The sequence below is a fragment of the Coregonus clupeaformis genome, chromosome 19, assembly GCF_020615455.1.
Source record: "Coregonus clupeaformis isolate EN_2021a chromosome 19, ASM2061545v1, whole genome shotgun sequence".
NCBI lineage: Eukaryota > Metazoa > Chordata > Actinopteri > Salmoniformes > Salmonidae > Coregonus > Coregonus clupeaformis.
The window spans coordinates 41,636,178-41,660,479 of record NC_059210.1 but is presented as its reverse complement, the minus strand read 5'-3'; the positions used below and the strand labels follow the sequence as shown (position 1 = coordinate 41,660,479).

The 24,302-nt window shown below is 44.0% G+C and overlaps 1 protein-coding gene across 4 annotated transcripts in view; it reads left to right on the top strand.

Annotated features, from left to right (window-relative positions):
• LOC121531912 (S phase cyclin A-associated protein in the endoplasmic reticulum) overlaps window positions 1-24,302 on the top strand; it is a 107,094-nt gene that overhangs the window by 37,266 nt on the left and 45,526 nt on the right. For all 4 annotated transcript variants that reach the window (XM_041837466.2, XM_041837464.2, XM_041837463.2 and 1 more), the window contains 4 exons: window positions 1,928-2,035; window positions 12,433-12,569; window positions 19,509-19,574; window positions 19,693-19,819. In XM_041837466.2, coding sequence (XP_041693400.1) covers window positions 1,928-2,035; window positions 12,433-12,569; window positions 19,509-19,574; window positions 19,693-19,819 — 438 coding nt within the window. The remainder of the gene's footprint in view (window positions 1-1,927; window positions 2,036-12,432; window positions 12,570-19,508; window positions 19,575-19,692; window positions 19,820-24,302) is intronic.

Below are 24,302 nucleotides of genomic sequence, written 5' to 3'. Positions count from 1 at the left end.
ATTTATGACTGGGCATGATTTTCAAGTGACAGGCAACAAATCCATTGGCAGGCACATTTATCTGTGACGGACCCGGCCGGCTCTCACTGCAACAAGGTTGAGACACCTTGGAGCGCCAACTAGCATCAGATAAAGAGCAGTGTGTGGGTGGTAGAGGGGGGAATCTTGTTAAAAATGTCAGATGACCTTGGCTAGCATCTGACACCAGAGATCATCTATAGGTCAGCAGCCAGCACTCTATTTAATGACATTAAACAGAGGCCATCTGTAATAGGCTTTGTTCCAGTCATGAGAGGGGAGGAAAACAACACAGCCACATCAACCACACCTCACGCTGTTTGTGTGAATTCTTCATCTTCACACCACTTTTTCCAATGCTTCTGTCTGTGTATAGTCCAGTCTTGCCCACAGTTTAATGTGGTAGTACTGTATCAGCTATTCAGTAGTGATGGAGGAAAAGATCGACACAGTTACGTATCGCAATATTATATTGATACTTTGACTCCAAGTAACGATTTAGCTAGATAGCTTTAGCTGGTGCTTGTCGGCTGTACCTGGGCCAAAACTCTGGTATTTTTCATCCTATAGCTTGTTCTGGGCAATTCTACGGTAACAAAATTACTCTGAGACTACGATTTTTCACTTTAAAATGTATGCCAAACAAAAAACATTGACTTCAAAGTTCAACAAACCATACAACTCTATGCACATGACTACCTTGAACTATTTGCGCAGTAAATAAAATAAACATTTACTGGAAAATTGTGCAGATGCTAAGTTTGGTACGAGTTATGGTAAAATCTCCCTCAGTTTTATTCTGTTACCAAAGTTTGTATCTGCAGAGTTCTTCCTGTAAATGTGTTTTTGTAAAAATAGTCATTGTGCATAGAGTTGTAAGGTTTGTTAAACTTTGAAATCAATGGTTTTTGTTTTAGTATACATTTTGAAGTGAAGAATCTGCATATTTCCGTTAACCTTGGAATTGCCCTTCTGCATTTTCTTTTTAAATAGTGAGCCAACATGTTTTCAGCACTTATTTCCATGACTTTTCTCATGCGCTCTCTTGTACCTCTGCAGCAACCATATAGTGAGCAATATGTTTGGAACATCAAATCGCAGTATAAAATCACATGCATATAGAATCTTAAGAGTCGCATATCATATTGGCACCTAAGTATCGTGATAATATCGTATTGTGAGGTCCCTGGCAAGTTTCCAGCCCTACTATTCAGTGTTGTTTTCCAAACATGTCACAGTATATGGTCACTCTGTGTGAGGAGCTAGAATGACAGAACATTAGTTAATCAGTTGGTGTGAGGAGTAATCGTTGACACAGAGTAGAGGGATGAAACACACAATATTCTGCTTGATTTAAAAAAGGCATAGACCATCCTAGGGCAATCACGTTGTTGTTATATAGGCTACATTTGTTCACTGTAAATGTTTTTGTTGTGATGGATCATCCTGAGTGGATCTGTCAGCCACGATTTCATGCTGCAGTCTTTAGTATGGTCCTGCTGTGCTGTCAGATAGGAGAATATCATGAAATACAGCCATCAAGTCATTTTCAGTTTAACAATGCTCTCATGTCTGTCTGACACATATCACATGCTGATTGAAGAAACTACGCTGCCACCTTTCTTCTTGACCATGTCAATTCATTCCACTAAAGGCTTGTTGTGTTTAACATGCACAACATATGGATCTCTATCTGAAGACTGCATTTAAGTTCCTGACACCTACTAAAATATTAGGTATCACTATTTAGTCTGTTTGTGAGTGGAGGAGGAGAGGAAACAGTCTGTGATCTTATTGAAAACCAGTTGTAATGTATAGTTGCAGTGGCCTCCCATGGGGGGTGGGGACCCTGTTGACCCCCTCTGTCTCCATTGTCCTCAGCAGTGACCTCTGACCTGTGTGTTTTTAGATCACCACGGAGGTGCACCTGTACAGCCACACCAAGGGCAAGAGGCACCAGCAGGCCGTGAGAGACAGCAGCAGCATCCAGGGACGGGATCTCTCCGACGAGGAAGTGGTGTGTACCCCCAAGCACTTGTGAAAAATGTGATTTTTCCAGTGTTTTTATATACACTGCTCAAAAAAATAAAGGGAACACTAAAATAACACATCCTAGATCTGAATGAAATCATCTTATTAAATACTTTTGTCTTTACATAGTTGTAAATGTGCTGACAACAAAATCACACAAAAAATATCAATGGAAATCAAATTTATCAACCCATGGAGGTCTGGATTTGGAGTCACCCTCAAAATTTAAAGTGGAAAACCACACTACAGGCTGATCCAACTTTGATGTAATGTCCTTAAAACGAGTCAAAATGAGGCTCAGTAGTGTTTGTGGCCTCCACGTGCCTGTATGACCTCCCTACAACGCCTGGGCATGCTCCTGATGAGGTGGCGGATGGTCTCCTGAGGGATCTCCTCCCAGACCTGGACTAAAGCATCCGCCAACTCCTGGACAGTCTGTGGTGCAACGTGGCGTTGGTGGATGGAGCGAGACATGATGTCCCAGATGTGCTCAATTGGATTCAGGTCTGGGGAACGGGCGGGCCAGTCCATAGCATCAATGCCTTCCTCTTGCAGGAACTGCTGACACACTCCAGCCACATGAGGTCTAGCATTGTCTTGCATTACGAGGAACCCAGGGCCAACCGCACCAGCATATGGTCTCACAAGGGGTCTGAGGATCTCATCTCGGTACCTAATGGCAGTCAGGCTACCTCTGGCGAGCACATGGAGGGCTGTGCGGCCCCCAAAGAAATGCCACCCCACACCATGACTGACCCACCGCCAAACCGGTCATGCTGGAGGATGTTGCAGGCAGCAGAACGTTCTCCACGGCGTCTCCAGACTGTCACGTCTGTCACATGTGCTCAGTGTGAACCTGCTTTCATCTGTGAAGAGCACAGGGCGCCAGTGGCGAATTTGCCAATCTTGGTGTTCTCTGGCAAATGCCAAACGTCCTGCACAGTGTTGGGCTGTAAGCACAACCCCCACCTGTGGACGTCGGGCCCTCATACCACCCTCATGGAGTCTGTTTCTGACCGTTTGAGCAGACACATGCACATTTGTGGCCTGCTGGAGGTCATTTTGCAGGGCTCTGGCAGTGCTCCTTCTTGCACAAAGGCAGAGGTAGCAGTCCTGCTGCTGGGTTGTTGCCCTCCTACGGCCTCCTCCACATCTCCTGATGTACTGGCCTGTCTCCTGGTAGCGCCTCCATGCTCTGGACACTACGCGGACAGACACAGCAAACCTTCTTGCCACAGCTCGCATTGATGTGCCATCCTGGATGAGCTGCACTACCTGAGCCACTTGTGTGGGTTGTAGACTCCGTCTCATGCTACCACTAGAGTGAAAGCACCACCAGCATTCAAAAGTGACCAAAACATTAGCCAGGAAGCATAGGAACTGAGAAGTGGTCTATGGTCACCACATGCAAAACCAGTCCTTTATTGGGGGTGTCTTGCTAATTGCCTATAATTCCACCTGTTGTCTATTCCATTTGCACAACAGCATGTGACATTTATTGTCAATCAGTGTTGCTTCCTAAGTGGACAGTTTGATTTCACAGAAGTGTGATTGACTTGGAGTTACATTGTGTTGTTTAAGTGTTCCCTTTATTTTTTTGAGCAGTGTATATTTCCACGCTGAGGTTGAAATAATACTGTGAAATTGTGGAAATTCGGATAATGCCCTTTTTAGTGTAAGAGCTGTTTGAAAAGACTGCCTGAAATTTCTGCCTGTTTTGGTGGGATGGTGTTTTTGCCTGCCTGGTGACATCACCAGGTGGTGAATTGGTTAATAGACCAATAAGAAAGAGTTCCAAACCTATCTGCCAATAACTGCTAGTTTTCAGTTTTCCCCTCCCCACCCAGACAGTCCAAGCAACATTTTTGTTTGAGAAATAGCTTTTTGCTAAGAAGCTATTTTTGACAATTTTGATTGAAAACATTCACAGTAAGGTACTTCATTGTTACCCAGAAATTATTTAATATTGAGATAAAAATGGCTGCATTTATCCTTTTTTAAAGGTCTTACCTCAGATATATAGATCCACCATCCCAACAAAAGAATACCACTCAGACATTGTCTGTGATATTAAATTAAGGTTATTGTTGTTTATGACAAGCTCAGTATTATTGTTTGAATCCCATCATATAATGTTAGGCTCTCTCGCTGGCTTTGTGAGATTATAAATGGGCCCTGAAATGTAAACAGTTAGGGTTCAGTGACATCACCCCCTTGTCTACAGGCCATTCTGTTACAGAGCACTTTTTTCATGGGAAGGCTGCTTGTTAAAGGAAGGGGGCTTCTCATCCTGCTCTGCAATATGACATTTCCTTTTCAGCATGCTGCTCTTTGTGAGGCTGACAACTGTTGGTGCTATATGCAAAACCTGTGGCCCCAGCAGCTCCTTCATTCAAACCTGTTCTCACTGACTGATCATTAATCCCACCACCTTCCACTCTAAATCATTTGCTTTCCAACTGATGGCCATTTCTCTTTTTGACAGTATGATAAACAAGGCATTGGCAATGAAGGCATGCAACTTTCCAATACAGTACTGTGGCCACAGCCAGTATCACACTACCTCTTCAGACTGCCTTTAAACCATGCAATGTAGGCTATGCTTTACAATAGTAGTGGCTGGTGGGGTATGAAATGGCTTCGCTAACGGGTCCAAACGATTGCAAAATATGTACTATGGATCATCATCATGGTGTTCCCTGTGTAATAATAGCTATTTGTTGTAATGGGATGAGACAAGACAACTGTACTGGACATGCTCGTAGCATTTACTACACTGTTTCAATTATGGGCTATTTAGCCCTGATTTTGTTCCACGTTTTCATTCAGCTTTTGAGGGAAATCAAGCAGCCGTTAGAGAAATGTCCTGGGATTTTGTTTAGATAGACTATGCTGGCCTTTCTTTATTTATGTCCTGCTCATTTTGGTGTGCAATATTTCATTCATGCAACTGCCAACTATTTTTCAGCTGCTGGTTCCATAACTCTTGCTGGAATGAAAGATTTTTAATTAAAATTAAGATGGTTGGCTGAACTGTACAGAGGTCACTACATAGTTCTTCAGTGGAAGCGGGCGGCAGATGCCCCAAGGCTTCATATTTAGTCATTTCCTCTCGTTTTTAGAAGGACTTGCGAATTAAATAGAAGATACAATGATTATCAACAGGGCTGGATCGATGTGCAGAGAGAACGGCTGGGATTGCAATCACTCTCTTTACTTACTTATTAGTTGTCAAATGTCCTGTTTTATTGATATACGCAATGTCCAGGGCCCCTCGGGTTGGACATATTGGATTTATTTATTGGTCACCCTTGACACAGCAGCACAAAAACACCAGTGACCTCTCCAAGGGGATACTCATCCCTTCCCAGACAGCTCCTGCACCCTCAGCTGGGCCTCTGAGAGTGGGGCTGTGGGACTGGACTGGGCCAAAAGAGGGATCACTAGGCTGTGATGGACTCAGGCTTCTGAGTATGAGAGTTGACCTCCTGGAGCCAGCAGTAAATGAGGAGGGTGTTGATGATGAATCTCCTCTGGTGGCCAGAGACCCCTGTTGAAATACACAGAGTGCCAGCTGAAGTAACCCTGTCTCTGCCAGGCTGTTAGAACGAAGTGTACAGAGCTGTAAAGAGACTGAACTAGTTTGAAGGAGTGAAGTTGCGGTTCAGATTTCCTGGAAGATCAAATGTTTTTTGAAAGAGTTCTAAAGATGGAAGGCATTAAACATTGAAAGATGCATAGAGAATGGATGTGCATTTTTGTAAGTCTGTCATATTTATCATGTTATGTGTTGCTAGAGCTACTTGAATGTCACAGAAAGCATTCTGTTCCTTTTAAAAAGGAAAAAAAAAGGTCCTGTGAATAACTTGCTTGGATGGTGTGTAACTGGATCCAGTGTGCCATCACATTGTACCCAACATGACATACTGCTGTCTTTCACACCAAATGCAAAGCCAACCTCTGAATCCTTTGTCCTGGACAAAAGAGTTGGTGGGGGAACATATCACTTAGATTGTGCCTCTCTAAAGAGGCCTGTTTTCTAGGTGCTGTGGGTGTGTGTTTAGAAAGCCCCCTGGTTACTCCCTCCCTCCAGAACAGTGGTAGGTATTGTGAGGAGTGTGTGGTAGGTATTGTGAGGGAGCTCTGCCCTCAGGCCTGGCTCTGTGGACCATTGTCTTCCTGCTTCAGCCAGACACCTGTCTGTCACACATCCTCATCAGATCACCTGTCATGATACAAAATAATGACTCATTGTTAAGTTCAAATAGAAGCATTAGGCTATGACATGGTCATGATATCAATTAATTCTGTAGATTAGTTAATATTTAAGATCCCTTCGAACTATCTTTGATGTGATTTGTGAGATGGCTCATGTTTTTGAGGTGTTACTGAAACGAGTCCGTTAAGTAAACGGAAGGAGCATTGGAGTGGATAGGCTCTCATAGAGATGACTGAACAGCTGCCTCTCAAGCAAGGCAGAGCCACAGTCATGACTGAAAGGCTCAACTGCACAATATGGTATTGCAGACGTCAGCACACAATAAGTGCTTAGCTAATTCATTAAACACATGTATTCAAGCTTCTAGAAGGATTTCAGAAAATATATTTTTATGTGAATTTTCCCATCAGTAAATAGTCTTGATGTTTCTTTTTCCCACCAATCCCTTTAACAGGATGGTACCATTGATTCAACCACCACCTCACATTGATCTTTTGTTAATCCTATATCTCTACTGATCTTAGAGGAGCTGTTTTCTAATCACCTTTAAACCTCACCTTACAAAAAAAGATTGCCATTTTGAAACTGCAGTAAAAGTGCAGTAACTGCAGTCAACTGTGGTATTTTGGACGCAGTAATTATAAAAAAAAAAAAAAGTATTTTAGTCATTTAGCAGACACTCTTATCCAGAGCTACTTATTATTATTATTATTGGGGGGGGGGCTGTGGGATTATTTAAGATGCTCTTTGATGAGGTAGGGTTTGACGTTTTCTGAAGATGGGCAGGGACTCTGCTGTCCTAGCATTAGGGGGAAGCTTGTTCCACCATTGGAGTGCCAGGACAGAGAATAGCTTGGACTGGGCTGAGCGGGAGCTGCCCTCCTGTAGGGGTGGGAGGGCCAAGAGACCAGAGTTGGCAGAAGGAGTGCTCGGGTTGGGGTGTAGAGTTTGAGCATAGCCTGAAGGTAGGGATGGGCAGTTCCTCTTGCTGCTCCGTAGGCATGTACCATGGTCTTGTGGTGGATGCGAGCTTCGACTGGAAGCCAGTGGAGTTTGCGAAGGAGCGGGATGACATGGGAGAAATTGGGAAGGTTGAACACCAGGCGGGCTGCAGCGTTCTGGATAAGTTGCAAGGGTTTGATGGCATAAGCGGGGCGCTCAGCCAACAGCGAGTTGCAGTAGTCCAGACGGGAGATGAATGTGCCTGGATTAGGACCTGCGCCGCTTCCTGTGTGAGGTAGGGTCGTACTCTACAGATGTTTGTAGAGCATGAACCTGCAGGAGCGAGTCACTGCTTTCATATTTGCAGAGAACGACAGGGTGTTGTCCAGGGTCACGCCAAGGTTCTTTGCACTCTGGGAGGGGGACACAGTGGAGTTGTCAACCGTGATGGAGAGGTCTTGGAGTGGGCAGGCCTTTCCTCGGGAGGAAGAGCAGCTCAGTCTTTGGTGAATTTGCGAGTCATGCTAGACAAGACATTGCGAGATGCAGATTACCAAGACACATGCTCACGTTTCTGCCTACCCCTCTTCTCTCTCGTGCTGGCCTGCCATATCTTTCGCTAATAATGCGAGTGTGTATTCAGTGTTCGGTCTGTTGCATGTAGAATATCCTAGCCTATTCATTACACCGATGTCCCTGGGATGCAGAGGCATCAAGACAGTCTTGCGAGCACGGGGTACTCTTCGTTGCTGACATAATGGAATGTGGCACCTTGAAAGCGCCTCGGCTACGGCATGTTTGTCTGTTAGGGTAGGCTACACTACGGCTTTGTAAATGCCGATACAAAAGCTTCTCTGGAGATATAAACAGGCATTTTATTGTCTGTAAAGGAATGCCACTTCTGAAGCGGGACTAACGTCCATCACTAGGTAACCAGAACTGTCAATCAAATAATCTCGAGTTGCTGTGCCTTGCCAGCTGCCTGCTCGCAGACCACTCTCTCCTAAGAAAGTACTTTCAAGTTTCACTTACCAAGACATTTAATAGAAAGAAAATGCATCTAGCTACCCTAACTTTTAAAAAAAACACAGCAGCACATCAATCAGGAAAATGTATTGTCGCCAGGGAAACGATACAGAACATTCTATGCCGCAGCAGAATTCTACTGTCTGAAAAGGTACAGACGCATCTGATGCGGAACTTTAATTGTCTGAAAGGTTATTGTCGCTATCGACATGTTACGGTAGCTGCATTCTGTCTGTAAAGGGTTGTGGTAGATGTAACGGAAAACCTTTTATTTTTATTTTTTTATGGCTGTTTAAACATTAAGCAAAACTGGCCATTTGTCACATCCATAGTAGTGAGAGTACATGGTGTAGACACGGATCCTCTCCACGTCACCTGGTAGGAACGGCTTGCCAGGTAGGATGCAATCCAAGAGTGTGCAGAGCCGGAGATGCCCAGCCCTGAGAGGGTGGAGAGGAGCATCTGATGGTTCACGGTGTCGAAGCAGCGGATAGATCTAGGAGGATGAGAACAGAGGAGAGAGTCAGCTTTGGCAGTGCGGAGAGCCTCCGTAACCGAGAAGAGCAGTCTCAGTTGAGTGACCTGTCTTGAAGCCTGACTGGTTAGGGTCAAGAAGATCGTTCTGAGAGGGATAGTGAGAGAATTGGTCAGAGACGACACGCTCAAGTGTTTTGGAAAGAAAATAAAGTGATACCGGTATGCCGTTTTTGACGTCAGAGTTGTCAAGTGTTTGGTTCTTGAGGAGGGGATGAGTTGGCCACACAGCCAGTGGTCAGGGATGAGTTGGTGAGGGAAGTGAGGAATGGGAGAAGGTCTCAGAGATGGTCTGGAGAAGGGAGGAGGGGATGGGGTTGAGAGGGCAGGTAGTTGGGTGGCCAGAACTCACTAGTTGCAGGATTTCATCTGGAGAGAGAGGGGAAAAAGAGGTCAAGGCGTAGGGTAGTTCTGTGTGAGTGGGGCCAGTGGACTCATTAGGCTGAGTGAATGAGGAGCGGATGTCGTCAACCTTTTCAAAGTGGTTGACAAAGTCGTCCACAGAGAGGGAGGAGGCGGGGTAGAGGATTAAGGAGGGAGAAGGTGGAAAAGAGTTTCCTAGGGTTAGAGGCAGAAGCTTGACATATTGAGTGATAGAAAGTGGCTTTAGCAGCGGATACAGAGGAATGGAAGGTAGAGAGGAGGGAGTGAAAGGATGATTGGTCCTCTGGAAGTTTAGTTTTCCTCCATTTTCGCTCAGCTGCCTGCAGCCCTATTTTGTAAGCATGCAATGAGTCACTCAGCCATGGAGCAGGAGGGGAGGGCCGGCCGGGAGTAAAGGGGACAGTGCAAGTCATAGGATGCAGAAATGGAGGAGAGTAGGGTCGAAGAGGCAGAATCAGGAGGGAGAAGGATTTAGCGGAAGGGAGAGATGATAGGATAGAAGAGGAGAGAGTGAGGGAGAGCGAAGATCATGACGACGCATGACCAGCTGGGGAGGGGCTGAGTGGCTAGGGTTGGAGGAGAGGGAGACAGAAAAGGAAACTAATATTTTCCGAATACTCTAAAATCTCAGGATATATAATTAACGTGAAAAATAATAATAATAATGGCAATACGAAAAATAATAACTCATGATCTACAGGAATCCTTTAAAGTGGACCACAAAAAATTACAAATACTTTGAATGCTTAATAAGTGACAACAAAGAACAAATATATAAAGATAACTTTATCCCTTAACAATATGAAAGCAGATCTAATTAAATGGAACTGTAGTGGGCATAATATTTATCATGTATGATATTATAAATACCTCACATGCGACTCGTAATAAGACTAAGAAATTAGTCCAACTCTATTGGCGCCAGAAACAGCAGTTGAACTGTTGAACCCAGTTCCTACATTTGAACATAAACATTGATTTTATCAAACAAAACTATGCTACATTTTTATCTCTGCGACCCTCCGCATGACAAATCAGAGCAAGATTACTGAAGTACATTATTTACCTTCAGAGGTGAATGTATCAAACCAGTTGCCGTGATACGTTTTTTGTTGTGCACTATCCTCAAACAATAGCATGGCATTTCTTTGCTGTAATAGCTACTGTAAATTGGACACTGCAGTTAGATTAACAAGAATTTAAGCTTTCTGCCCATATAAGACATGTCTATGTCCCGGAAAGTTGGCTTTGTAATAGTTGCATATTGAGCAGCAACCGTCCCGGTATAGGGACACCGATCCCGTAGAGGATATACAAAACCTTGCAGAGCGCCTATCCAGCTGACAATCTATTATTCGAACCAAGACTTAAAAAGAACTGATATTGGCACAAGATGGAGAAAATGTTGGAACATAACTAACGAAATGACAGTTTACGAAAATATACACTTAATCCAGTATAAACTAATGTATATAATTTATTCTACAGCACAACTGCAGTCATGTCTTCTCTGGGGTGATCCATGTCTCCATCAGGGCCAAAAAGTCATGGGACTGAAGGGCAACATAGGCAAAGATGAACTCTGCGTTCTTGACCGCAGATCGGCAGTTCCAAATGCTGCCAGAGACAATTAATTCCAAGTGGGTTGTGCTCGCAAGGTACACTAAATTAGAAGGGTTGCAGCCAAGGGGTGGGGAGCGTCTGTAAAGCCTATAGGGAGACGAGCAAATGGGTATAGAAAACACACACATAGTTGTCAAAGATACAAAAGAGCAAAATGAGATCTGAAAATAACTAGTTAAGATACTCAAGTGAGAGAGTGGTGTGGAGCCTTTGTATTTATTAGGGATCCCCATTAGCTGCTAACAAAGCAGCAGCTACTCTTCCTGGGGTCCAAACACATTAAGGCACTAACATTACATATCAAACAAAATATACAACTTTCTCTCTTTCCTTCCTCGAACAACTCCGCAGAACAACTCTGCAGAAGTCTTTGTTTCGGCGACGGTCTTAGTTTTTAGAACGAGACCGCCACTTATAGCTTCCGCTGAGAAAACGGGAGACTGAAATACTAACACTAATTGCCAATTGCCTTGCAGAGGTGAAGAGCACACCTCCCGGTACTAATTGCTGATTGCCTAGGAGAGGAGAAACCACTCCACCTCAAATATAGCCTCTGATTAAGAAAACAACAACAACAGTCACAAATTGCCCTGCCCCTTAATCTTGGTTGATGTGTCAACAATCAGCTGCAAGTTATGAGCAGTCAGCAGTTCACACACCAAGTAGGCTACTGGGAAGACTGACTTAAAGTAGATGGCCCTAGCTAGCAAAAAGACAGAACTAGACAACAGATTAAGACAAAATTATACTTATCACTCCTGGATATATCAGGAGTCCTCTAGCTATAGAATGAAGCACTGCAGTGTACACTGCAGAATAACTACAGTGTACTATTTATATGTAACTGTAACTGCGGTTACATAGCAAAATTACTGCATTAAAAAAAATATTTGCAGAATACTGCGGTTATACTGCACTCTGACTGCAATCTTTTTTCGTAAGGGTCCCTCTGATTGATCAGGTTGATCACAAATCAATAAGTCAAAAACAATAAAGGCGTAAGAATTGATTCCTGATCCTGTTTGTGATCGCTATTACTCATGCGTTATTGATCGCCTCAGCACATGGTTAACTGTAGGTCTTCTCTAGCTTTAGTGTGCTTACGATGACACTGGTCTTTCAAGGGTTTCTTCTGAAACCCCTATTCAAGCAGCAGGTGCACTGCCAACACTTGACAAAAAGAAATGGAATGCCTCAAGCAGGCTAGGCTGCTGAATGGATACTGTTATATAGTAGACCATTCCATCCTCTAAGATTCTGGATGACAGCATAATTGTGTAATTGGTTTCTTGCACATATACATCATGTTCTTTAAATTGGATTACATCCCTCTGTCTCCTGGTGGAGATATCAGCTTGATCTGATCGGACAGGCCTGGTGTGGTGCACACTAGACTGGAAGCAAAACCTCTACCTAATTCAGCATTACCATGGGTGCAGGCAGCAGGTGGACTCACGGGCTTCTCAGTGCTAGAGGTTATGTCTACCAAGGAAATATGATACCCTAGATAATTGCCCGCCTTTTTCATTTAACCCTCTTCTTTCCTCACTCCTTGTGTCCATTTCAATTTCATATCAGCATCACATTTGCTTACTCTGTTGGACACATTTTTAATAATGAGATTAGTTGTAATGAAATGTTTTCATGTGTTTCAGGAGCATCTTTCCTTAAAGAAGTACATAGTTGACATTGTGATGGAGAGCACTGTCTCCTCGGAGAATGTGAAGGACGGAGAGGAGAGGCAGAAGGCACGCAAGAAGGCAAAGAAGCTCCGCGGACGCATGAACTCCAGGTGATGCATCCATCTGTCCCTCTTCTCTCTCCCTCCCTCTCTGTGACACCCTCTCAGGCACAGAGGACAACGCTGCCTTCGGTGGGGTGCTTTGAGTGACAAGGAGATGGAAAGCAGAAGTTATGTGCATCACAGCTGTCCACAGAATAACACTGATGAGCTTAATTTATGGCCACTTTCTGTGATTGGGGAAGAAAACTGGGAATCGATCTGAGGCCCTGGCTTTCACCTGTTAAGAGCTTTCCCCCTAATTGCTGCCAGGGTTCTGCCAAAACTCAAGCCTCCTCCAGTGTACAATAGTGTGTTAAAGTATGTGTAAACCATGCCTATTTTTCTTTCTCCAGGCTATTGATTTTTAAATGAAGTATCAAAGAAAATCAATACTAATCAACAAATAGGAGGCAACGCACCTCCGTGTCAGATCCCAGGCATGGGCTCAATCAATTTAGTAGCCTGTCACAACAAGGGAGGGAGGAAGGGGTTGGGGGGCAGGATAGGGACATGGCAGAGTAGAGAGAAAGTTGTGGGATGAGCTATTTGTTATTGGGGCAGGTTGGAGTGTGGGGGCCTGGGGGGGTGCAGCACCTGAAATGACATGTGTGTCTGAGGCGCATCGTTAACTCTTACGAGCAAATGGTCTTGTATTGTAGTCACTTTTATTATCAGGACACTCACTCACCTTGTGATGGCTCTACTTTGTTATGCAGCCTATTTTTAGCAGCGCTCGCTAACATTTTAACTGAACTCAGCTGCTCAATACATGTTCGCCTTATGTTTTATTTAAAGGGGGCTGGTAGAGGGGGCAGAAGTATCCACCATATTAAATATTTAGTCCTTTATTCTGTAGTACTTTGCTTTCAGTGAAGTTTGTCTTGAGTGTTTCTGTTCCCTTATGGAGGAGCTTGCTGCTGAGAAAGTGACAACATGATCTGCCTCTGTTCACCCCTCCCAGCCCCAGCTCCAGCCCTATCCCCAGCTCCAGCCCTCTCTCTCAGCCCCAGCCCTCTCTCTCAGCCCCAGCCCCCTCTCTCAGCCCCAGCCCCCTCTCTCAGCCCCAGCCCTCTCTCTCAGCCCCAGCCCCCTCTCTCAGCCCCAGCCCCCTCTCTCAGCCCCAGCCCTCTCTCTCAGCCCCAGTCCTCTCTCTCAGCCCCAGTCCTCTCTCTCAGCTCCAGCCCCCTCTCTCAGCCCCAGCCCTCTCTCTCAGCCCCAGTCCTCTCTCTCAGCCCCAGCCCTCTCTCTCAGCCCCAGCCCCCTCTCTCAGCCCCAGCCCCCTCTCTCAGCCCCAGCCCCCTCTCTCAGCCCCAGTCCTCTCTCTCAGCCCCAGTCCTCTCTCTCAGCCCCAGCCCTCTCTCTCAGCCCCAGCCCCCTCTCTCAGCCCCAGCCCCCTCTCTCAGCCCCAGCCCTCTCTCTCAGCCCCAGTCCTCTCTCTCAGCCCCAGTCCTCTCTCTCAGCCCCAGCCCTCTCTCTCAGCCCCAGCCCTCTCTCTCAGCCCCAGTCCTCTCTCTCAGCCCCAGTCCTCTCTCTCAGCCCCCAGTCCTCTCTCTCAGCCCCAGTCCTCTCTCTCAGCCCCAGTCCTCTCTCTCAGCCCCAGTCCTCTCTCTCAGCCCCAGCCCTCTCTCTCAGCCCCAGCCCTCTCTCTCAGCCCCAGCCCTCTCTCTCAGCCCCAGCCCTCTCTCTCAGCCCCAGCCCTCTCTCTCAGCCCCAGCCCTCTCTCTCAGCCCCAGTCCTCTCTCTCAGCCCCAGTCCTCTCTCTCAGCCCCAGTCCTCTCTCTCAGCCCCAGTCCTCTCTCTCAGCCCCAGCCCTCTCTCTCAGCCCCAGCCCTCTCTCTCAGCCCCAGCCCTCTCTCTCAGCCCCAGCCCCCTCTCTCAGCCCCAGCCCTCTCTCTCAGCCCCAGCCCTGCTGAGACTAGCACTCAGAGGCACAAGGCTTTTAGAGGTAGTAAATAACACAAAGCCCCAGCTAGCATAAAGGTGAGCTGCTCCACCGCTGAGTGAAAATGAGCCGTTTTATTGGAGAATGGCAGAGTGTCTGTAAAATGCAAGAGATGTTTTCATTGGACTCTGAGGTGGGCTTTTATCCCCCCCATCATAAACTACTGAACACAGTTTATCACACATTTTGGCGGTTTGGCTGTTTGTTTTTTCCTGTAATATAGGGCTGCTTTTCTGATGAAAATATACTCTTGAAAAGGCATGTAAGTAGCATGTCATTTTGTGTCGGGATGCGTTCTGAACTTTGAAACATGGATTTGGAAGTGTGTACCTGCTCCTGTAGTACAAGCCATTTGGCTATAGCCCACTGTATGTGTTTCCCTTGGCTGGGAACAGAGTCAGTAGTGTGTTAGTGGAGCTCAAGGAGGTGGGCACACAAAGACACCCCTGTGTGGAACCTGGATAGGTCATCACAGCAATACTCCTTTCACCCAGTGGAGGAGCTGACAGGGTCCATCTACACATACACACCATGTTCCTGTGAGATGAGGCCCCAGGGAAACCACTAGAGGTTTCAGGCTCATCAAGCCAACTTACTACTTGTTCAAACAACCTGTCCATTTGGGTGCACAGTGTAGAAGTCCACTCCAACTGTTTAGCTGTTTTGCTATAATGCACAGTATATACAGTAACACAGCATCAAACAGTATACATGTAACAATATAAAACTAAATTGGTTAATTTTTGCCTCCAAAGGTATACATTTTTACAGCGTTAGCTCTCTTTAGTCAGTCAGGGCCAGCCCAGTCCAGATGAATAAAAGAGCAGACTGTGATGAATTGATTATTAGTTCTGCATTATAGATTTGTGCCTTTTCTCTTATTGCTGATTACTAATATTTCTAGCCGCAGCCCATTTAGCCGGGCCTGCTGCGGAGCATGATTAATGGCTCAGCAATTGCTCCCCGTTTAACCTGGGCGGGTGTAAACCTGTCAGAGATGAATATTGTATTATCAGGAATGACAAACGGGCCAGGTATAGTTCAAGTTCTGGTGAAAGGGAGGCAGCAGCATTTTTATATTCAGTCATCTTGGAGGACATGTTAAATAATGTGATAGAATGATGGACCTCTGTCACCCCGCTAGCCGTTTAGCTGGTTGTTTTACTCAGAGTGCATACTGCATTTAAGGACCCTGACCTTGCCTTCATACCAGGCTCTGAATATCTCAGGGTAATGCCTCTGGTAATGCAATTTATGATCTGTTCTCACGGTAAACAATCTTTCTGTTTTCATACATTCGGAAAATACCTTACTAATAGCATTTCATATTAAGTTTCTCTCAGTATTGTCAAAATGCGTACATCCTCGGTTAATCCAGTAGTCTTTGTGTGTGGGAATTTCCGTACACGTTCACCTATAGCAGGGTTCGTCAACTTGGTTTCACATGGGGGGCCACATTTTTTGGCGCTAATAGTTGGTGGTCCAGAACATAATTAACATATAATATTAGCACAATTAATAGGCCTACACTACAAATTGAACAACATTTTTAACACATCTGATAAGTACATACATTAAATGACAATAACATAATAATTTTGATCTGATTACACTAATAAAATCACCAATGTCTCTATTAAATTATTATTTTTGTATATTTCTCTGTGCTGTGATTAGTGGGGAAAACAGGTCTACGTAGCCTACTGTAGGCTGTTTTTTTTTTTTATGTCAACATTAGTTCAGAACAATGAGCTTGCTAGCAAGAGAATGTTGCTCTCAAAGTAAAACCACATAATCCACTACCTATCTACTATACACATCACCTACTAACTATCCACTATAAACATCATCCACTCCTATCAAAAGAAAGGTGGATAATGAAAATCTAAGTTTCAGGGAAGAATGGACAGAGAGCTATGCATTAATCTTACAATCTTTCTCCAATGCCAAGCCAGTGTGTCTTATTTGCAACGAAAATGTCGCTGTTTGCAAATAATTCAATCTCAGACGTCATTATAAATCTAAGCATGGCACTTTCAAAGTGGCCTTCCTGCCCCAGACAGAGAGAAATTGAAGTGTTAACTGGTAGCTACACACACGGCAGAAGAATCCTCCTTTGTGACCTGCCCGAACAATAGAAGGTCACAAGTGCCTCCCTAAAAGCGTCCTGGGTTCTAACCAAACACAACATGCCCTTCACAGACGCTCAGGTATTTTAAAAGTGCATGTTGACCATTTTGGAGGAACTGTCAAACAGGTGCCCCTGTCTGCGTCAACAGCCGGCCGTTGCATCCATGCACTGGCGGATGATGTGCATAGGATCGTTCTGGAGGGGCTCAATCAGGCTGAGCATTTTTCACTGGCTATTGATTAGTACTGACAACACTGATGTAGCACAGGTGTGTGTGTGTGTGTGTGTGTGTATATGTCTGTTATTTTGATGGAAATGTATTTAAAGAATAGCTGCTGGCACTGATTCCCTCGAAGGACACCACCGGGGACATCATATTCACAAAGCTGGAAGAATTTTTCCGCAGCATGGCCTGTCATTCGAAAAAGTCAACAGGGCTCCTGCTATGCTGTGCAGACACAGGGGCCTAGTCAGCAGGTTGAAGGAAAACGCCCCCCAAATGAATGGCTTGCATTGTCTCATCCATCTGAGTGTGCTGTGTGCCAGACTAAACGGTGAGCTAAAAGGTGTGATGGATAAAGTAATGAGCAAAATCAACTTTGTCAGGGGGATATCAAGCACAAAACACCATCTTTTCCGCAAGCTTGTGACAGAATCAGAGAAGGCCACCCACGATGATCTGCTGCTTCACGACGACGTGCGCTGGCTGAGTCAAGGGAAAGCGCTGGAGCGGTTCTGTGAGCTGCATGACCAGCTTGTAGATGCTCTCAGAAAAAGCAAAATGAGGGCAGCAGCTGACCACCTTCGTATTCACTTAAACAGGTTACATCTGCAGTTACAAGGAAGAGGGAAACATTCGTGGACATGGTGGAAAAACTTGAGGCCTTTACTAGGAAGCTTGAGTTGGTCGATTTGGACTTGTCATCTGGAAGGCTACTGTGCTTTAGCACACTGAAGAAACGACAGGCAGAGGGACCAGGCCACAGCATTGTCACAGAGGTGATGGAAGATTTCTGTTTGTTCTGTCATTACAGGAGCAGGCTATCCCGAGACTCACGATACAGACATCACCTTTATTCTTTAAATTAATGTTTTTTATGTAGGATGCTACATTTTGGGCTAGCTGCCATTGTAAGTAGTCCTAATTAAAACATCCCACTTCTAAAAGTTATTGTGAAAAATGCTGTTAAGCCTCAGCCAGTTGTTGTTATTTTATGTAGGCCTAGGTTCAGAAGAAATAGACTCCAATTAAGCCCTCTTCTTGTTTGTAAAGTCAAATAAAAATGAAGATTATTGTTGAAATTAGTTACTCGACTGGTGTAGTTTTTCCTGCATCTGTTGCTGTGCGCCACTTGCATAACAAGTTAGTTCTCTTTTCAGCAACAGGCGCTGTTCTTCACCTCCTATTGATTGCGCTGCGGTTTCAGCCCCACAAAATGGTCCGCTGCCTGCTTTATAGGTTTACTGTCTCTTGCATTCTCTCTCCTCATGAATGAAGTTAAAATGTAACGTTTGCATTATTTAGGTGGGGACATTGTATTTGGGACTTTTTGCATCGCGGGTCCAAGATTTTTTTTTTGTTATTATTAGAAAATATTATTATAGTCATTATTAATTTGGGGGGCCAAGTAAAACTGCTCTGGAGCCCTGTGTTTCTGATCGAATGACCTTCTATTAAGCCCTCCAAATCCCTCTACAATACTGTATAATATTACATTTACAAAACAAGCTTTTTCTCAGAGCACTGTATGTTAAACCATTTTTATTTACACCAGGCCAAAAGTTTGCCCCTCTAAAATTATGCTTTTTCATCCATTATCAATTTCACATGCAGTTCATGTACTGCCAATGTGCAGTGATTTATAATACACTTTAAGATGGGAAATAAGGGCATATTCATCTTTTTGGAACTGCTGCAACTGCTGAAGAAGACATTTGATAACTTTGTGCAAAGACTGTAAAAAGTTAAGCACGTGAATTGATCATTTCAATGATGGTATCGAGTTTAAACTCATGTCTTTATATGGGAAGGGTGCCCTTGAGAGCAGACATTTCTGACTGTTGCTCATAGATATTTTTCTGAGTGACAAATGTTTGCTGATTTAACCTTAGAAATACTAAACATTGATAAAAAACCCGAGTCAGTTTACCTAAAGCTTTTGTCTTCACTGGAATTACACAACCTTTTATTTCAGGGTTTAATTCTGAGCTGGATTGACATTGACATTGTTTATAATCTCCTATATCTAGCTGATGCTAATGACTTTAGCCTTGTTCTGTCAGGACAGGTCTGGTCCTCTAGGGAGGCTCCACCTGTCCTCTTCCAGGACTTGTTAGTTTATCAGCTGCTTTGTGTCTGACCTTAAGACCGGTCTGTCTGCCTGGGATCAATAATAGCTCTTATCTGCTCTGAGATGCTGTCTGTCTGACTGACCGATGTTCTGTGTGCTACTAGTAGAGCCTGTCTTCTTTACCATGTCTGCTAGTCTAATGCCACAGAGAAAACAGTCCTGATGACCCTGTGAATCTGTGGAGGTCACAGATTCAAAACACTGATGTCTTTGCTACCTGAGTTGGAGCATACCATTTACTATTTATTTAACAATGCAGTTGAACAGAACATGTGATATGCCAATGTAAAGTGATGAGGGTGGAATGTCATTATGATTTTTTTTCAAGCAGTGAGGCGCTATGCCCCTGTAGAATTAATGCATGATTTATTTTGAGTTACTGGTTGACAGGCAAAATAAACACTCAGTCTTAACTTGACCTTTTTCTGTTCCTTCAGACTTTTCATCCTCCCCTGCCTTTTTACTGACAGCTGGAGTATTATTTTCCTGTTATTCAAATACTGTTTCTTCTGTTCCCTGTATAGGGCAAAGGAGTACGAGACGTCAATGGAGCCAAAGACACAAGTCCCCGACTCCCCATACAAGGCCAAGTAAGTTCCCTACTAAACATTTATACCTTCTGCTTAACTGTAGTGAATAGTGATGATACAGTAATTATAGATGGATGGATGACTGGACTAAACCTCTCCCCCTCTCCCTTCTCCCTAGGCTCCAGCGTCTGGTGAAGGACTTGGTGAAGCAACTCCAGGGCCAGGACAGCGGGCAGTGGGCCAACACCAGGGTGTCAGGCCTGGACAGAACCCTGGGAGAGATCACCCGCATCCTGGAGAAACAGGTAAATCACTAACCCCTCTCCTCCATGTCATATAGTGCTGCTTGGGTGTTGTTCTGTCAGTGCTTAGAGTTAGTGTGGGTTGTGTGTGCAGTGAGGGGGGCAGTTCTCTGAACTGGCTGCAGCTCTGTCTGTCTCACAGTCCCAGTGTAGAGTATCACTTACTCCCCAACTCCTTGCCCCAGGTTATTTGTAATGCAGGCCAGATTAGCTATGTGTTTTCATTGGCCACATGTTACTAATAGAGGAGCTACCCATCACTAGACAGGCAAACATTTGCATGCTTCAGAAGTATGTTTTGGGTTTATACAATAACATAAGGTTTTCCTAGAAAATGTAATCCAAAGGATCTCAAGTAACAATGGAATATCAGGTATTTCATTCATAGCTGCTGCTTTTTTAGAAAGCTATATACTGAATGGCAGGCATTGATAACAACAGTTGACTTAAATCAATTTAATGAATTTAAGCGAAAGAGATCCATTGTAGATGAGACTTTGTTGGATGGCATTTTATGGGGTTGCACTGGGTTTATGAAGAGGATCTGTCACTGTGTTTATGAAGAGGAGAATATACAGTGACAAGCTGTCATTTTTCTACGAAGTTGCAGTTCAAGACCTGATAAAGCATACTGTGCATGTTGGTGGGCGGGAGGATGGAGAAATGATGGTGTCTGGTCATTGACAGGGGGAGGGGTGGAGAGGCTATTACTGAATTTCCCCAGAGAGAGAGGTGGCAGGGGTGGGTGGCACAGCACAGCAGCACAGAGTAATGGGAGAGGAGGAGTCCAGTGCGATGGTGCTCAAGCTGTCACTAACAGGGGGACTCCTCCCATTAGCTCCATACTCTCCCTGTTGGAGGTCAGGGGTCACTGGGCCCGGAGTCCTCCTCCATTCAACACTGGGATCGCTAGGACAGACAACTCTGTTTGGTTAAAGCTCTTTACATATTTATATTTCATTAAAACAATTGAGGAAAGCCTTATTGTGAACTCATTATAGTTTTGTGGGTGTAGAGGGGTGGAAGAGACTTAATTCAGTGTCTGTTAAACACATTCTTCCCCCGTAGCCCAGAGCAGAGTGAGGCATGGGCTGTGGGGTGGGCCATGGTGGGCCGGCCTGTGAACCAGCTTGGGGAGCACTTCCTCCTCTAATCCCTGGACAAAGGCAAATAAATATAGTCTCCGTCAGCATGGGTGTCTGCCCCCTGAGTCACTTTAAGTCAGGATCATTTAGATTATTTGACCTAACAAGCATCTCTCGTGTTATTGACTCACCTAGATATTTGTTTTTCTCTGCGATATCTGATTCAGTCTCCACTTTCTCTGCTAATTCCTTGAACAACACCCGACACTCACCCTCCACGGCTGCCTCAGTCAGGGAACCCCCCCCAGTCTCTGACCCCAGCATGCCTCTCCCTCTGTGACCACTAATGGGTTATTTTTTTGTCAAACTCAATTTTTTTAGGGGGATGGAGTGGAGAGCTTTCTCCCTCTAATAATTTTTTTCCAGGATCATTTCTTAAGTTTCTGCTCTCATACCTTGGTAGTGAACTCACGTATTTACATGCTGGCCCAAATTTGTTTGTCACTACTTCAAATAAAGGCTGGCCTTAGATGGAGAGCGTTTATGACACTTGAGGCACTGTCAGAAACACTGCGCTCTAAGAGCTGGAGTGTGGAGACTATTTACATTTTCATTTGCCAGCTGTCATGGGCTGGTTGGGCTCCTCTTCATGGCCAACCTTTGGCTTGTTCTACCTGGGATGTGGGGGAATAGGGCAACGGAGTAACAAGAACATAGGGCCTCAAGTAGCCTGCCTGAAGATGATGGATGTAGCCTTGATTAGTGGTGTCTGAACTTTGTGAAATACCAAGGTTATATTTTGTATTCCTGCACACTAAATGCAATACTCACCTAAGCCTAGTATACTGGTCTTGTAGCTGAAAATCATACTTTTCTCTAAATCCCTCATCCCCTTGGAGGGTTTTCTTTGTTCCACCTGGCTTAGATTGGGAGTGTTAGTGTGTCATAGATCCACTTTCCCCAAATGTTTGTTTTAATGAGCTTGTCAGTGGAGACTAGGAGGACCAAACTGACAGGAAGTGTGTCAGGAAGCTTATTATTCCTCGATAGTCTGGTCCGTGGCTATAAGTGCTCACATTAAGCATTCAAATTGATTAGGTTAATTGTAATTTCCCATCCAGGTTAATTATACACTCATACTTTTGTAAAGAAATTGCATATTTTGTGAAGATTAGTACCATTTTTGTTTATTTTTTTGGCTAAGGATAAGGATTCTACTCCAATGACCTTCAATGCTATTGTTGTCTTACCCCTATACAAGAAGTGTTAACATTTGAATTATAAGTGTTATGGTTATTTAATCCAGTCTTGACAGCTATTGAACGAGGCTATGTGATTTGCTATGTCGCCAAACCTTACCATAATAACTAAAGAATTTCAGATGGGTTAACTACAGATTTTACTACAATAAATTAATAGGTAGAGTAGACTAAAGTTGGCCAAAATATTACCCATTCATATTACCTGCTCTTGAATAGGCCCTATTGTATGAAAATAACCCTCTTATTATGAGTTCAGAAGGAGTTATAATACATTATTTATCAAACAGACAAGCTTTTGTGTTGTTGCTGCCAAAGTAAGTCATAAAGTCAGGGAAATCATTTAATTTGACGGTCTTTGTTTCTCCCAAGTACCTACATGTTTCTTACCTAACCAGGACAGGTTTGCTGGAAGACTGAATATGGCCTTTAATATTTTAGTTTATGTTTCCAGGATGGCTTACTTTTTGTAACTTTATCTGGGGTCAAACATTGAAATCCCTCTGTGTTGCAGTTTCTCCATAGGCTGTCTGGTTTCTGTGGTGTCTGATTTTGCGCCTCACTACAGGGTTTCCATTAGCCGGTAAATTATGTATTTTGGCCCAACAAAAATACAAATTAAAAGCCGATAAATAAAAATTGCCGGACAAATTGTCTGGGAGAAGAAAAAAAATCCATTGCAAAATAATGCTTTTATTAATTGATGGAAATACCAGTCAATGTGCTCCAACTTCAAAGGCAAATATACTTAATAGGCTGATAAATCCTCAAGCTGCTGGACATTTTAGTGTCAGGTGTGTTTCTATTATTACTCCACACAAGGCACTTCAGCTAAGTGTACTCCAACTGGGAAAAATTGGCGACGATTGTGTTGATTATCCCCGTTTCCAGTATGCCCACTGAGAGGGGATTTTCATCTCCAAAACAGTTTAAAGATGGCCTCACGATTGCGCCCTTTTTGAGGACAAAGTAACGAGGCTAATGCGCCGTCGCAAGCTGCTCTAAGGAGTTGGACAGTTTTGACTTCCCAACAGCAGCGGCTCACTTTGAGCATTCCAAGGTCCACCGCAAATGCAAGTAAATTAGAGGAAAATGATTGTGTTTGAGGCCTGGTTCTAGCAGTTCTGCTGCCGCCCTAGGCAAGAGCAACATATGCCGCCCGTGTCATGTAATAGTATAAAGATTTGGAATGGATTGGTAGAGTAATGATGTATCATGCGCAATTGGTGCATTTCAGTTGAGCCTATTCTGTAGCACTTGGAAACTAAACATCATTGTCAACTATTCACATCGGAGAGTTACAATGTTGCAATCACTAGGCAGCCATGTGTATATCACACATGGCACGAGTCATGACCCCACGATAGTTCAAATTACAATAAACATAATATTAACGTCATCCAGTAGAACTGTAAAAAGAGTGAGATATAATTTGAGCTTTAGAAACAAGTGCTTTAATAAATGCATGGTGCAGGGTTTTACAGCATTGTAAAATAAGCTTTCTCTCAATGAACCAGCCTTAACTAATTTAATTAATTTACATATCAATTTGATTGTCCAATATCAGTTTTATAATTTCTTCATTTTGTGGCCGCCTAGAGCAGGGGTCCGGAGCCTGCTGGTTTTCTGTTCTACCTGATCATGAATTGTACCTACCTGGTGTCCCAGGTCTAAATCAGTCCCTGATTAGAGGGGAACAGTGGAACTGGCATCGAGGTCCAGAGTTGTGTTTGAGGGTCCTAGATTGTCCTCTTTCCACTGCTGTGGTGCTGAATCGGAGTGGAGTGGGCTGGACCGGTCATGGCTAGAAGGGATCCAGCTTTTGTCAAATTAACAAATTTACCTAACCTAACCCTTTTCCTAACCTAGACAGCCATGTTTTGTTATTTATTAGGCCTAATTAAAATGTTAATGCCTAAGCTAATTAAATTAGAGAGGCCTAGATTGTATTTGAAAACAGCTGTGTTTTGTTATTTATTGCAAATGGCCTATAGGACAGGTCGTTTGCAAATAAAATTATACAAATATAATATTTTGAAGTTTTATTACTGTGTAGGCGACTTGTTCTTCTAGGCTAAATGTTTTTAGTATTTTTTATTTATTATATTCATTTATAATTTATAGCAGGAATGAAGACGCCAC